The sequence below is a fragment of the Physeter macrocephalus genome, chromosome 20 (assembly GCF_002837175.3).
Source record: "Physeter macrocephalus isolate SW-GA chromosome 20, ASM283717v5, whole genome shotgun sequence".
Taxonomy (NCBI): Eukaryota; Metazoa; Chordata; class Mammalia; order Artiodactyla; family Physeteridae; genus Physeter; species Physeter macrocephalus.
The window spans coordinates 114,382,359-114,398,953 of NC_041233.1; the positions used below are offsets into that span (position 1 = coordinate 114,382,359).

The following is a 16,595-nucleotide window of genomic DNA, read 5'->3' on the forward strand; positions in this document are numbered from 1 at the left end:
CAGTAATTTTATGGATTAAAATAAGCACTATTTTAATCCATAAAAAAAATGGGCCAGCTTGAGCATCTGATCACCATTTATAAGATTAGTATCCTCTTCAAGTTCCATATAGTACAGTAACTGGCTTACAGATAAACTCCTGGATTACAACCTGTTTGTAAACTGTAGAGGACCATATTGGTTAAAATCAACCAATTTTCAAAATACAGTAAGGAGACTCTATGGATTATCTAGTGTCTAAACAGAAAGTCAGATGTGATGGAAGGTGTATGCACAAGCCCATTTCCTACTTCGTGACTGCAGGCAAGTCTTCATCTCCCCACAGTGTGATACCTGCATAGTTAATCCAGGATGTCAGACAGCCCCGTTCAATAAGCAGAGGCCACTTGACCATGGAAAACAATTACTGTATATATACTATATATATATAATATAAACTATATATAGTATATGCATATCTTATATAATATATGTAGTACGCACATATTGTACTATACATCATACATAGTATATAGTAAACAGTATATTAAACTTGCAGTTTCCAACCTTAAATATGTGTACTTCTCCTACCACAGTGAAACTTTAATCATCTCTGCCTTCCTTACAATAATGATATTAATAGATAATTAAATAATAGTAATCATTTTCTTGCAGTCTTAAATAGAAGGTTTAGTCAGCCTATCTGAATGCACAGAATTTGCTTCTAACACTAAACACAATCACGTTTCATGATTCGGGAGACAGCAAGGCAGTACAGGAATGGTGGGTTTATTCCAATACTGTAGTAGAACATTGGCTGTGGATACAGTGGGTAGTTTTTTCTTTCCTTTATTGAACCCAGCTCTGGTTTGTTTATTTATTGTTTGTTTGTTTGGATATACAGCTAAGGAGTGTTTGGCCACCACACATGATCACTCACACACACACTCACACACTCACACCCACACACTCACACACACACTCACACTCATACACACACACACACTCACACATACACTCGCACTCATACACACACACACACACACACACTCACTCACACACACTCTCACACACTCACACACTCACACACACACACACACAATCAGTCCCTGGCAGGGGTGGGGAAGGGGCTGACGGTCTGAGTTCATCTGAGCTTCTCACCATCAGTTTCTCCCATTGACAACAGTTTTGTTTTTAGGAGCAAAACTGGATTGTTCCCTGTACATCAGCCGATGAATACTTCTCATACTTTATTAAAAGGATATAGTATTATTAATTTTAAAGAAAGAAAAGGATCTCAATTCAGGTTTACAGCTCCCAGCCTGTGCTTCTGTCGTTAAAAAAAAATAAGTAGGATTACGAGGAAATGTTTACATCAACTTAACAGGCATTAGCTTTATTTTTCAAAACACTGTTTTAAAGCACAATAGACTTTGCAGTTGCTGATAACTTTAAAGTATCCATCAGTGTGAAATAACTGTTTATTTCCTTCCCCTGTTTCTTCTGATCGGGGGAAAAAAAAAAAATCTAGTCTCCTAGCAAGATACAATCCAATTTGCTAAGTTATTTGTCAGTTTTTATAAAGTGTGTTTACTATCACAGGGGCAGAGGTTTAGAATAGTTGCAGGATTAGCAAGGGAATGTGACATATGGTGTTTTTTAGGTCATTGTGGTGTATCTGGTGTCCTAACTATCACGATTTATCTTGTCCTGTTTAACCGCTAACCAGAAAGTGAGCCTTCCCTGTATTGTTCCATTCATGTTCCTCTGCACTCATTCAGAATTCTGACACTTCCTTTGCCTGGCAGATGAAAGGGGCAGAGGGGCATCTTTTGAGGATGTGCGAAACAGCTTTCTTAGTCCAGGCTCCTGAAGGCATGCTAACCACTCAGACGCTGAAATGCTATGCCGTCTACCCTGAGGTTAACCAGAAACTTGGTCTTATTTTCCTTCTTGATAGGTTTTCTTAAAACCTTAAAAGTGTTTTGTGTTTTTTTTTTCCCCTCTCATTTTTAGTGTTGATCAGGGAGAGAAAGGAAATATGGAATCATAAAAAGCAGCCCTAAAGAAAAGGAAATATGCAAAACACAGAATGGTGCTTTTTCTTTCTGTCATAATCTATAATAGGGGTTTGATCGTGATGTTGATGATTGTGGCTTATCTGTCATTCCATTACATATTATTTTCTCCCTTATGAGAAAAGCAGTGTTTATTATCACAGGTGACAAAACACAGGAATAAAAAACAAGCAGAGAGGTTACATTCAATCACTTTAGGTGGGTTTCATGTTTGCTTTTTTGCTTTCATTCCCAAACCAGAAGCCAGTAAACCAAGTGAGAGCACAAACTGACTTTCTCAGGTGCACGTTACCCAAGAGGCCCACAGGACAGGTGCTGAGCCCGTGAAAAGATAAACATGAAGTCATTCTTGGTGATATTTAGCTAGATGGCTAAAGAAAGAATTTAGAAATACCATTGTGCTACTGTTCAAATATTTACTGATTGAACCTGGAAAGGAAAAAATGTTGGTCACCTCATGTAGAATTCCTTGTCCTTTTCCTTCTTTAAACAGCGCGTCTCAAAGATCGAAAAGAAGGGGGTTATTTATCTAGGAAAGAAATACGAGCTCTGTATATGGAGTTTCAGGTATACCTAATGTGGGCTTCATTAAGCAAATACGATTTAGCGGTCTTGATTTGGCACAACGTTCTTTTACGTTCCTCGACTGTTTATTTTACGAGACGACTTACCAGTCGGGCAGATTAGAGTGTTTACTACGAATGACGTGTCTTTCATCTCTCACCGTGGCCGTCAGCCCTGGCATTAACTGTGCCATGGGGAGCACGACAGCTCGGGGAGAAGTGGGAAGTCGGAGTGAGCTCTTGTTGAGGATGCAGTTTGTCTTCCAAATATTCGAACCTGTGTTGCTGCATGCTTTTTAAGTTTAACAATATTATTTGCACATCTGTGAGTTTTAGGAGATTTTTAAAGGCACCACAGGGAACTTCTTAGGAGAAGAAAGAAAATTACTGGAGACTTTTCTCAGAAGGGATAGTGCTTATAGGTACGACTGCTGCGTTTCATATTACAGGGCGAGTCTTTTTGATACGTTTTTGTTGTTTTCTGTTCTTTGATTTGAAGCGACCCCTCTTGTTATTACTGAATGCAGTGCCGAGGGCTTTCATTCATCTCAGCTCAGGACGAGAGTAATAACTTGGTCATTTCCTCTCTGAAGGTAGGAGAGCTAATGAGAAACACAGATTCGGAGCCAAGATCTATTCTGAGATTAAGATGAGGTGTCCTGACAGAAGGTTTATGGTGAAATGAAAGACAGGGGCAGAGTTTTGAATGAGGCGAATCAGCTTGTTGTTAAAGTTCCCATATGGCTTTAAACCGTCAGGTTCTCTTCTGTGTAAGCATTGTGATGTGATGTCATTGTAATAGTTAATGATTAATCTATTTATGCAATTTGTCTAAACCTCCTGAAGAATATATAGAGTCCATATCAAGCAAAATTCCAGGGTGATTTTGGGGTTTGTATAAATAGCTTTACATGTGAAAACGATGGCTTGTAAAAGAAAAACTGAGCTTTCAGTGTCCTATTTGAGTTAAAACTCTCTATAAAAAGCCTGAAACAGTGGGATCGTGGTAACCCCGCGAACACGACCGTCTTGTCACGGCGTAACTGCAGCAAAACGCCCTGCACGCCTGCCCCACGAGGGGTCACCTTCAAAGCCCGTGGTGGCACTGAAGGGGCCGCAGCGCCGAATCCCCTCGGACGCTTGGAAAACCCAGCCCTACCGACAAATGACAAACCCTCGGGGTAAAGCCCCCCAGGTTGTGAGAGATGGAAGGTCTGCTTTATTTAATTTCCTCTTGTTTACCAAGAGCCGCAACCTATTTTAGTAAATAAATTCAGGAAATTGGTAAAGCACTTCCCTCCATCCGTTCGTAACTAACGTGATGGTCACGTTTTTCCTGGCTCCGGCGCTGCCTTTGCTCATAGCTTCCCCCCCCCCCCCGCCCCGTGCCTGCAACCGGTTCTGTAACGTCCCTGGTAAAGGATATCACCGGGTTGAAACTAGTTGCACAAACAAAACAGCCTACACGTTGTGCAGAGAAGCGCCCTTCCTCCGTGCACAAGCGTTCCTGACTTTAGAGGCTCCCCTCCGTGGATCCTGGCACTCCCCTCCAGAAATCCTTGTCGCTTTTCAGCCCCGACCACTTTACGCGGCAGGACGGGCTCCAGCAAGTGGCAGCTCGCTCGGAGGCGTCGGCCCCCAGCTCGCGCCTGCCCTCGCCGCCCCCTCCCCGCCGCGCCGGGCTGGCTGCCACGCCTGAGCCGGTCGGAGCCGTGCACGAGGGGCGGCGGCTGCCTACCTTCATGAGCCACTGCGTGTTGTTCTCCATGATGCTCTCGAGCACCTGGAGCCTCTGCACGGAGTCGTCGTAGTCGAGCGGCGCGTCCCTCTGCAGGGCGCTGGGCGCGTGGGCGCCGGGGGGCGAGCGGCAGTTGTCCGTCTCCGGCAGGAGGAACGTGTAGCTGCAGGAGCCGTGCTGGACCTGGTACTGCCTCTTCCCGACGCTGTCCACGCTCCTGCGAAAGCTGCTGTAGGCTGCGGCGAGGACCAGATCACAGCTCAGAGTGAGGAGAACAAGCTGCCACATTCTTTCTTTCGGTCGGTAATAAACCACCCGCTCAGCAGACGTCAAGGCGCACGAGACGCCCGGGCGCTAAGCGGCCCTCTCAGACACGGGGCTCTGCGGCCCTGGCTCAGGGTCCATCAGTGAAAGTCTCCTCTTCCCTCCTTCCCCAGCAGTGGCCTTGGTTTCTAATGCTGCTTCTCCCCGGCCCCGCAGTCAGCTGTCAGATCGCAGGAGGAAGGATAATCCTGCTCCCTCGCGAGGGCTGCATGCGCCTTACAGACCAGCCTCAGTGCGCCTTTGTCTCTCTTCCCCCAGATTCCGCGGTGTCAGGGTCCGAATCAATCACTTTCCTTTCCTTATATGATAAGTTGATAACAGCAGCCAGACATGTGTAGCTGGCTGCTCCGCCCTCCCGGCTTGTCCGTTATCTTCCTGTAGGGGGGTCACTAGCCAGGCCACAGGAAAAATCTCTGCATGATGTGTACTGTCCAACCAGGACTGTATGCTGCAGAAACCCTCTGGGAAAAACCGATCAGTTACAGGACCCCTGGGTATTTCAGAGGCACCACCCTAATTGAGTATTTCCTAGAGAGAGCTTGTCGGTCTCTTGTGTCTGAAACTGATTTCACAGTGCTAAGCTGGTAAAATATCTGGGGCAATAACTTTAAAGTACAATGAAAGTTCCTGTTTTTTCCTTTAGGAATAAAAATACTACAAGTATGTCAGGACTTTGGTTTATTTTTGTTATTACAAACAAAGAGGAAGGAGTCTCGCTCTTGTAAACGCTTTGCCTTTTCATAGGGAAAATCGTTTCCTTGGTATTGCTTGATTTTTGAACCATTAGCCAAGTATGCAAAACTTTCATCTTAAAACAGTTGGATAGGAACATCTCGCTTTATTAAATCGTGTTAGGAAAGTCAGTTTCTGAGCTCTGACATTTCATCTTTTAAGCAAAATATCCACTTCAGTATTCAAAGTAAGCTTAAAATATACTGGACTGATTAATGGCCCGCTAAATTATAATCCATAGAGAAATCAGAATTTAAATGAGGAGGTTGAGAGAGGCATACTAAACTTCTCCGTCCTTAGGTCAGGATTTGCTCAAATCCCGTCATTTTGTAGCACATTATCCAGGATCAATTAAATCAGTCCCGCTCAGTGTTGGACTCAGGCAAATCACTTCTTTTTGGTTAAGCTATAACGTCCTCATCTGTCCAATTCAAGGGTTGCATGAACACCCAAGATTTTTCTGCTTCAATTCTGTGGCTCCATAAACCCCCCAGGGTACTTCCTTCAACGGCTAAAGCTTCACGCTTCGGAGGTTGACAGTGTGCCTACTCAGCAGCCAGCTTGTGCAGGGAGGCGGCCGGGCGTGGGGCGACGGCCTGGAGCCCTTGCGGTGGTCTCTTAATGCCTCAGCGCACGAGGTTCCTCTCCAGGCAGTGGCAGCCTGTTCAGCACTGACCTGATGGACCTCATCCATCCGTAAAGCCAGGGTCAGTCTAATCATGCAAGATCAGATTTCAGGGGACTTTATGATTTTAATTCTTGGATGACTGAGATTTGTATAGTGGATTGTTTCAAGAGACCTAATGGTACCTTTAAAAACGTCCCTCCTGTGCATGGCCTGGCTCCGAGGTTACCTCCAGAGCAGGGGTTCTTGACCCAAGGTCCCCAGACAGAATTCCTGGGGTCCACGAACTTCGACAGGACAAGACATCTTTATTTTTCACTGAAGTGTCACTGAAACATAGCCCCGCTTTTAGCTCTGAATAGTTCACAAACAACAGTGGTCGATAGCTATGGCTTTCTCACAAATAGGAATTGCAGATGTTTCTATCACGATATCTCAAGCTATTACGTGCACTCAGCACTACATCGTCATTTGATCTATCCCAAGATCCTGTTATTTAATCTCCAAATAAAACAGCCCGTGTCATTTTCTGAGAGGGGGTTTGTAGACTTCCCCAGGCTCTCAAAGGGCTCGGTGGCTCAGGAAAGCTAGAACCTGATTCTGGCACATCGTTTCCACTAAAGGAACGAATTAAAGAAGATACACTCACTCAGGCTGCTAAGTGCAGGCGGACGCACGTAGGGTTTGAAGACGGGACCGGTGTTAGAACCCTGATTCACTGAGATCTGAAGCAAATGCTTAACTTCTCTAAGCCTCAGTGTGCCTACTTGTGAAATGAGATGCTTCTTTCTCAGTAGCACCTTTATAGTTATGATGATACGGAATAATGCATGTTACTTAGGAATATTACTTTCTTTATCAGCACTTCCCATTAAATGAAAATTAGCTCTTGCACCATCAGATATCGTAACCGTGTTATTCTCTGGCCGAACATGAAGCGGAAACATGGGGTGCACCTTTTTTCTTCTAAGTTTCTTCCTCGCTTGAAAGTGCATATCGTAAGGCATTAATATCGCATAAGTGGTTTTAAAAATCATCCATCTGCCTCCCAGGCAGACATGGTGGTTTAAAAAGAAGGCACAGGAAGAGCGTGTACCACCAATACTCCTCGTCTTCTGGGTACTGGGGAACATGACAGAGTGTCAGACGTAGATAAGCAAATAGAGGGAGGGAGACCCCCTCACCAACGGGATGTGGTGAGAGGATGGTGAGAACACCCAGCAGGAAGACAGCATCGCTTCCGAGGGCACTGGTCCTGCAGGCAGTTGGCTTGGATGTTCCTTATCCATCCTCTCAAGGTCAGATGTGCAGTGAGCCGCTCTTTGTAGGTACCTAAATGGAAAATCTTACCCAGGAGTTGGGGGGAGGCTCTAGCTAGACCCGGGGTTGGCAAACGTTCTCTGTAAAGGGTCAGACAGTAAATATTTCAGGTTTGCGGGTCACACGGGCTCCGTCACAGCGACTCAAGTCTGCCGTCATAGCGTGAAAGCAGCCGGAGACAATCCACAAACGATGGGAGGTGGCTGTGTTCCAACAAAGCTTTATTCGCGGACACTGAAGTTTGAATCTGTTATAATTTTGACATCATGAAATAAGTCTCTGGATTTTTTTCAGCCTTTTAAGAATGCGAAAACCATTCTTAGCTCGCTGGCCGTTCCAAAGGGACCACGGGCTGTAGTCGGCTGACCAGAGGGAGTCGCCAGGGGCTGTGACATGGTCGCAGGGCCACTCTCAAGGCACAGCCAGTGTAAACAGGGAGCCTCCCATGCCTCGAGCGCCGCCCGGCTGCTTCAAGAGTTGAGGGGTGTGAGACAGGCCAGGGAAAAGGGACTTAGGGGAGGGGCCGGAGCGTTTGGCCACAAAGACCGCGCCACTTCGAAGCTGGAGCTAAACTGTAAGGCGAGGCAGACGCACTAGGAGGACGGACCCCGGGGGACACATCCCACCTGCGCAGGGCCCGCGCGGGCAGGGCCCCAAGCAGAAGCCGACGCCCTCCGCAGTCAGGGCCCGGCGCGGGGCCGAAGCGAGGCGTCACTGAGGAAGCCTGGAGGAGATGCGCCCGGCCGCCGCGGCCAACGTGGGAGAGCCCGCGGGAGACCCCAGACGGGGGCAGAGCTGGGCGGGGGGCCCTGAGGGCAGGCCGGCGGGAAGACCGCCCCCCCCCACTTTCGGACCCGCCCCCCGTACTTGTTTGTTTCCTAAGCACCAGGCAACCGGCAGCTGCAGGCTGCTTCCATGCAGGCCTCGGGACGGAGGCTAAACACAGCCTTGACTGTGGTTCTCAGGGCTGTTCAGTTTCAAAGAGAATCTTGAGTTTCCTTCAGTGACTTGCTGACAGGACCGCTGAAGGCAGATGGGGCTATAAAACGAGAAATATTATTACAGCCTTCCCCGAAGCTGCCTTCCTGCCCAACCAATTTTTTTTTTTTTTTTTTTTTTTGTCCTAACAGTTCTGCTGAACAGCTGTGTGCGGTGCTGTTTATTTTCTTAATAACGTTTGTTTTCTCCCCCATACTGTATGTCATCAGCTGACATTTCGGAGGCTCCCATTTAATCACCTCAGCGCGCACGGCCTCAAGCTCTCCCTTTACGCTTTGCCACCATGAGGTGAATCTTCATTTGATGGCACCAAAAAGACCACGTGACCCTCTTGCCTGAAAGAGAGGGGTGAGCCTTACAGAGACCTTTGACGAAGGCCCCTCCGCTTCCGTGTGCCCCGTCGAGCACCCCCCACTGGTCGGGGCCCCCAAAATGTAGGTCACATGTCGACGTGGATCCACTTCTGTCCGGATCATGGCATCCGACTGACCCCAACCTTCCGGAGGCTCCAGGTCACCCAGAGCCACCAGTGAGGCGCTCTCTGCGTAAGCGTGGCCCTGGACGCCAGAAAGCAAGATACGGTGCCAACTGTGGGGCAGCCCCCAAGGCGTGGGGCGCCAGGCGGGACCGGGGGCGCCGCATGGTTCCTGCTCTTCCCAGGGAGCCGGTTCGATCCTCAGTATCGACCGGCACTCACATGCGGCCGGGCGAAGGAGGGGATGGCGGTGGGCCGGACACACATACGGCCCGGGCGGCGGGGCTGAGGGCGCTCCTGCCTTCTGAGGAGCCGGCGTAGCGGTAGCTGTCCCCGCTGCGAGCCCGTGGCTGTTTGGAAGGCCCGGGGCCACCACTCAGCCGTGCTTGGAGAGGCCCACCGGTCTCCCGCATCTGTGGACGTCCTGCGCCAGGGTCTTTCTCCGGCACGTCTGGGCACGTCCCCGGACTCGGTCTCACACCCGCCCGGTCCCCATCGCGCAGCGCAGTGGCCGCCGTCCTGTCACCACCGGCCGCAGGCCTTGGGGGCAGTGACGGGGGCCAGCTCTGGGGCCGGCACGGGCCTGAGTTCTGCAAGGCGCTGCGTTGACGCACGAGGAGCTCTCAGTGCCGAAACACCCCCACGAAGTGAGGCTGGGGCGCTCCTGGGCTTTGGCCGATTTCGGGCCGTCGGGCTGCTCGGGGCCGGCGGGCCTTCAGAGGCGCCTCACTCATCCGCCTCTCTGTTCCGGCCTCGTTAAAAGCGGCTGAATTCGAGCAGCATGTTGACAACGTGGCGCGCAGCGCGCGGGGAAACCATCAGGAAGTTCACTGGACATAAAACTGTTGCCGAAGAAGAAGTTATTCTTACTCCCTTTTTTTTTTTTTTTTTTTTTCCGAACCGTGGGCAGCAGTTTCTGAGAGCAGAAGAAGCCACCACGATGGGCCAAAGGGAAAGAAGGCAAAGGAGGGAGGGAGGGAGGGAGGCAGGGCGAGGGGAAGCGAAAAGGAAAAGGAAAAAGTGAGTGTCGCAGCTTCCGAAAGCGGGCTCCCTCTGCGGCGATTCACGGAAGAGCTCTCTTGCCACTGCGTGTTGACGTGTGCGGAACTGAACCTGAAGAACCGCAGGTGGCGCCTGGAGCCGCTTTGCAGAAGGTTCGGTGCGGCCTCTCCCCAGAGCTACTGACCGTGTGGAACCGATATTAAACCCTGAGTCTGGCGGGCTGCGAAGGATAATCCCCAGCCGTGGGCTTTGAAGACGGTACCAGAGAGAAAGCCCCTTAAAGCTACCGTAAAAACAGGAAAAAAAGAGTAAAAGCCTACATATCAACACACACGTGTAGCCGTGGACGGTAAATCTCGCCCCTACGCCCCTACGACGGGCGTGGAAACCACGGCTCCGTGAGGCAAGATGACAAGGATTCCGCCGGACCTGCTTGTGCCTTTCTTTCACATTCATGGATTTAAGGAGAAGTTAAAGCAATGGGTCTCTTTATTCCGCTTTTACCAACCTTCTTTGGAGACGCTGGCTGTCACCTCTGTGCTGCACAAACACACGCCCCAGAGACAGAACCCATTTCACTGCCAGACCTTTGGTGGCCTCTGGTCACCTGAGCTGGGGCAGCCAGACACAGACGGGGCCACTACGTGCCCGCTTCAGTATCCTGGACCCGGGGCATCTGTGAGCGGGGATAGTCCGCTCAGAAGTGCACACGGCAATGCAGACTTAAAGTCAGATTGAGCTCACTGAGGACGGAATCTCTGGAAATCCAGCCTCCTGTCTGACTGCATTAGTTGTGCTTTATATATCCATTCTTGCCACCTTTCTGATTTTCTGGCGTTGACGGTTTTTTTCTTTCTTTGCCTCTTTAATTTCCTCTGTTGTAGCTGGCTACAAGAGTGTGATATACCTTTGAGAATACATAGGTTCTGAAATGAAGTATGATGCCTGGTTTAGCAAAGTTCCCTGTGCTAGTTGCAATTAAACATACACAGCGTTTGCCATAAAATAGCTGGCCCGTTCTATTTAGAGGAAAATTGTCATCCACTTAGAACGGGGCATTGGCTCCATAGAGTTCACCTTTACAGGAGGTAAGGAAATGTATATTTTGTTAAAATAAGTGTCTGCCTGCCAGAGGAGGAGAAAAAGCCTTTGCCAGATGTGTTTTCAGGCAATTTCCTTTCCTGGGAAACAGCCATTTCCCCTGCATGACCCTCGTGTTTTCATTCTCGGAGCAGACAGAGTAAGTGCCGGGCAGTAAAGGGCAGAGGCCTAGATACCATCGCCTTATCTGGGACAATTATCTTCCTTCTCGCAGCTGCGTAACTTCTGTTTGACAGGGAACCGTAGGAATCTACGTGTCAGGAGTTAGTACTGATGGAAGAATCGGAGTTAATATGGAGGAAAATCTTTATTTGTCGTTCTTATTTAGGTTATTGGCTGTCATTCTTATTTAGGTTAGTTCAATTAGAAAGGTACCAAATACTCATTCATTCTAACTTATCTGAGTGTTTGTTGTGACATTATGTCTGAAAGACATTTAGAGAAGACAGTTTCGTTTTGTTTTGTTTTGTTTTGTTTTAAAGGAAACCTAAAAGATTCCTGAATCTTTTACAGTTTGTATGGCCATGAACCAGCACAGCATCTGCTCAAGAAAGTTTGTTTTGTAAAGCCACATTGTATACAATATGTAACCTTAAGGACTTTGACAAGCCAAAAATCTTTTTATTTGCTAGAAACTTGGGAAATATCCAAGTTACTATTTTTTTTAAGATTTCATCATGAATTCCCTGAATTTTTAGGAATATTTTAGTTTATATAATTCTCCTGGTAACATGAAGTTATCGCAAACGCCGTTTGATTTTTAAATGTTTTCATCCAATATTTTTGTGGAATATTTTATCTTTGCATCAAAAAAATGCCTAAAAGGTCAAGATACAAGTCATAACTTTAAAAAGGCAGTGGATGAAATTCTAAAACAATAGATGAGTGCATTAGCCTGATAATATTTTTTGCCAGTAATTCTGTGTCCTGTTTTCTGCCCGTACACAGAAAAAAAAATGCTAAACATTCCCTTTCAGTGGATTGATGTCAGTGATTACTGTTTTGCCCATGACCAACGAAAAGTCAATAATATCTTTCCTTTGACTAACACTATTGTGTTAGTCATCAGAGATTTTGAGGGGGGCTTATGAGTAATGATTTTATATCAAATGTTCCTAAATTCATTTCAGCAAAGTTGTAGGGAATTCAAATCCTGTTGCTTTGTGAAAACTGTGTCTAGTCTCTTTGTCATAACCATTCTACTGAAGAACTATCCAGATTCCTCTCAGAATGAATTTTCTCTTGAAAGTGGCCTAATGCCATCTAGATTCATCTTTGTGTAATCTAAATTTATAATAATTTTATCTTAATTACTGAGAAACCTTTTAAAATAAGAGAGATAAAAATGTCATGTGTGTTATTTCCATTAAGATATATTATCTCTCTTGGTTATAGGTTAACATAAATAAAATTGCTTATGTCAAAGAAGTCAAAAAAAGTAAAAGCACATGACCCCCTTTTGGTATTCCTGTCTGTCTAACTGACTTGATATAAAAGATCTTCCTGTGGGAAATTAGGCTTGATTATGGAGTTATTTGTACTAAAAGTCTTTTTTTTTTTTCCTAAAAGTCATTTTTGAAGAATTATAAGAAATAGTTACGCATAAAAGGAAGTGATGTTTGCATTCAAGTGTATAAAAATACCCCCCACCATTCCTGTTCCTCCGTGAATCTAATTATGGTATCTACCGGATGATTTAAGGCTTTCCTAATAATCTCATATGTATATGCTCTACTTTTTCTCTTAACCCCTATCTCAAGCAATTTCTTTGGTACTCCTTTCATAATGAACTGAACTTCCCAAAGTGTTTCATTTTAAGGAAAGGGTCTAAATTCAAAGAAAGACTGATACAAAAGAAAAAATGAAAGGAAGTAAGCTGTACAAAAGCCTGTGAAGAGAGGACATTTATAGCAGGATTAAGATACCTAGTTCCTGGCATCTGTTTCCCTCAAGAAAAAAACTTTCAACAATAGTTTTTGAAAGCCCTAAAACTGTTCTAGTGGAATATTTACAGAAAAAAAATATATATATTATTTACCTTTCCCCAAAATCCTGATGTACCTTTCAGCGACCTTTTTAATTTATAGGTCAAAAAGTCTTGCTTGACTACGATAAAAATTAACAAAAAGCTGCCAGAGATGATATACCTATAAAATACACATCAAATCTGCTGGTACTACTCACCTGCTCCCTCTACTGGCCTCGTAACAGGTAGCAGGCAAAATTATCCATGTTGTTATTAAAGTCATTAATACAAATGATAGGCAATTTAGGACATAAATCAGTAGCGACTAATACACAACCCAGAATGCTTTCATTATAATTTTAGTGCAAAAGAAGACCACACCAGACGTTAAACACCTACTGTGCACACACAAACACACACACACACACACACACACTCAGTGAAAAATACTTTTAAGCATTTGTTTAGCACACACAGAGCCAGAAGCTGTTTCTCTATCATCTGGTGATCAGGTTGCTACCCAAATGAGTGAAGCCGTACCATTCCAACAGTAGAAAAAGTAGAGGTCTGTGCCGTCCATCTCTGTAAAGGATGAGTTTAGAGACCTAACCCTGTTCTTAGCAAGTTGGTAGAGTCTTAATGAGGTAGATCTACTTCCCAACACGCAGGGACAGTGCCGTGACACCTCCGTGGTGATCCTGGGTGGTACCGGGCAAGAGTGCCCCATGGGGAAGGCTCCTGGATGGAGTGAACAGCCAGAAATACTTTCAGCGATTGTCTAGACCTAAATGCCTCACTTATTTAAAGAGAGCCTTCTCGTCCCTCCCTCAAAATAAAGAGACTAGAAGTGAAGGAAATTACATTCCAGGCCGTGGAAAGCTAGTGCAGTAAATAGGAGACCGTGGAACGGATGGGACATTAACTCTGTAATTCAGCAAAGAGCCAGGGAAGGCAGGAACCCTGGAGACCCCACAGGAACTAGCTCCAAAGCATCCGCTTAGGCCTTTGGACTCTCCCCCGAGGGAGTAGACTAGCCTGCTATCGAGAGGCCCCTGGAGAGCCGTGCAGAGTGAGGTTGGAGGGAGACCTGGGGAGAAACTACGTGGTGACTCAGGTGCCTGAACTAGAACATCCACCCAGGCCCAAGGGTGTGTGTCAGGGAGAGTCAGCGGCACCAGGTCGATTGGCCCTGCAGGTTCCAGTGACGGGGCTGGTTTGGTATTGGGGTTGATTCTTCCACTTAACTAAAAATTCTGGGTAAAATAATTTCAAAATCACTTGAACAGCATCAGTGTGATGATAAGATGATGAGACGACATCAGGCTTAAATTTAAGTGGAGGCGGGAACCAAGTGCCTCAAGTGGGATGTTAAGCAGCTGGCAAACCCGGGCCTCAGTGGGGGGGGGGGGGGGGAGGAGCCAGCGGCCAGGGCCCTACATGGTGGAGAGTCTGAGAGACTTCCTTCCATGAGCGTGGGACCCCAGAGGACTCCACCCGCAGCACCCGGGGAAGCAGGAGTAAACCTGTCCACCCCACCTCTGCAAAGCGTGCAAGAAAACAGAACAGAGGCGGACCTGATGTTAAACAGAACGGGGTTGAGGTGGGGGGGTGGGGGGACTGCCCCTGGGGACTGGAGCCACGAGCTCACCCTTGTAGTTTTACAGTAAAAGTTAGGTGGTCGGAAAGAACCCGCAGCCCTGGAGCATTTTTCTGAAGTGGTCCCCAGCTGGTGCTGTTAACTCCTCCCCATCTCCCAGTTCCATGGCAAATGTGAATCCTTTCTAAAAGAATGCACCTTCACCATAGGTCTCAGATTCTCACAGATAATCTCCCAAGGAAAATGAGCAACTCGTAGACAGACTAAATGAGCATACAGGAAAACGTATCGCGAGCAAGTGTCAGCAGAAAGAATAGCAAAAAGAGACTGGCAAGAGCTTCGTGATTGGAAGCTGTCGGCCACATTTTATAAAATGAGGATCCTTACTTACTGTATTTGTCTCTTAGGGCTGCCGTAAATACAGTCATCCCTTGGTATCCCTGGGAGAATGGTCCCAGGACCCGCTGCAGACACCACAATCTGTGTACGCTCCAGTCCCTTACATAAAACACCATAGTATTTGAACATAACCTGCACGCATCCTCCCATATACTTTCAGTCATCTCTAGATTCCTTATATTACCGAATACAGTGTAAATGCTACATAAACAGTTCCCAGTACGCAACAAATTCAAGTCTTGCTTTTTGGAACTGTCTTGAATTTTTATTGCCCGAATATCTTTAACTCCCAGCTGGTTGAACCTGTGGATGCAGAGCCTGTGGATATGGTGGGCAGACTGTTCCACAAGCTGGGAGGCCGAAAGCAACAGAAATGTATTGTCTCACAGTACTGGAAGCTGGAAGTCTGAAATGAGGGCGTTGGCAGGGCCATGCTCCCTCTGAAGCCTGTCAGGGGAGTCCTTCCTCCCCCTTCCTGGCTTCTGGTGGTCTGCTGGCGATCTTCGGCATTCCTTAGCTTTCAGCTGCACCTTTCCATTCTCTGCCTTCATCGCCACATGACGTCCTCCTGTGCATGTGTCTGTGTGTCCTTACGTGTCCCTCTTCCTGTAAAGACACCAGTCAGGTTGGACTAGGGCCCCACCCTATGCCATCATGACCTCACCTTAACTAGTTACATCTGCATCAGTTCTGTTTCCAAACAAGGTCACGTTCTGAGGTGCTGGAAGTTAGGACTTATATCTTCTGGAGGGTCCCAATTCAACCCGTAACACCATGCTTAAAGATATAAAATTAAATTTTGTAAATACCTAAAAGAGGCAGAAAACTAAAGTCGAAAAAATCTTGTAGATTTTAAAAGAAACTTAAAGAAAAAAATACAATAATCGAACTTTAAAATTCAAAGGTCACGTTTAACAGACATTAGACACATATGAAGAGAGACTCACTGAGCTAAAAGATAAATCAAAAGAAGTCTCCTGAGAACAGCAGAGTCACAAGGAGATGGGGACTAGGAAGGAAGGGGAGGGACCTGAAGGATGGAGTGAGAAGGTCTAACCGAACTCCAGGAGGAGGACAGAGAGAGAACAGGGCAGACGGTATGTGAAGAGACAGTGGCTAGACATTGTCCCTAAATGATGAAAGACACCAAGCTACAGATTCCAAAATTCCAGTGACTGACCAACAGGATAATAACAAGCCTGGATAAAGGAGTAAGAGATGGATGCTGCTGGCAGCTGGCTGCCTGGTGACACATGAGAGCTCCAAATTTCCCCTTTTCATAAGGACACCAGTCCTATTAGATCAGGGCCTATCCTGCTCCGGTATGACCTCATTTTATCTAATTACATTTCCATTGACCCTATTTCCAAATAAGGCCAGATTCAGAGATACCGGGAGTTAGAACTTCAGTCTAACCCTTTTACCCCTTTGTACAACCCCAGTTTTAACTGGTTGTGTAACACCCAGGTGGAGTTTTGCTGTTGAACACGTAGGTCTGAAGCCCAAGAGAGTGATCTGGGCTGGAAGCAGCAAGACCTATTTTCATGATCAATATTAGTGCCAGTTGCGTTAAATAATCTTAACTAATATTAAGTAGTATATGAAAATAATGAAAAAGAACAGCTTTGTAAATTGCGTAAATCTTAACAGTCTAGGTTTTTCTAGATAAAATTAAGTAGCTAAGTAGCCTCCCTCCA

General features: G+C 46.5%; 2 protein-coding genes across 5 annotated transcripts in view; one reads left to right on the forward strand and one right to left on the reverse strand.

Annotated features, from left to right (window-relative positions):
- ANGPT2 (angiopoietin 2) overlaps nt 1-5,292 on the reverse strand; it is a 55,196-nt gene extending 49,904 nt beyond the window's left edge. For all 3 annotated transcript variants that reach the window (XM_007114974.3, XM_007114973.2, XM_028481180.1), the window contains exon 1: nt 4,359-5,292. In XM_007114974.3, the coding sequence (XP_007115036.1) occupies nt 4,359-4,646 (288 nt within the window). In that variant the 5' untranslated portion in view covers nt 4,647-5,292. The remainder of the gene's footprint in view (nt 1-4,358) is intronic.
- Nucleotides 1-16,595, forward strand: part of MCPH1 (microcephalin 1) — a 236,587-nt gene that overhangs the window by 149,127 nt on the left and 70,865 nt on the right. The gene's annotated exons all lie outside the window — the stretch shown is intronic.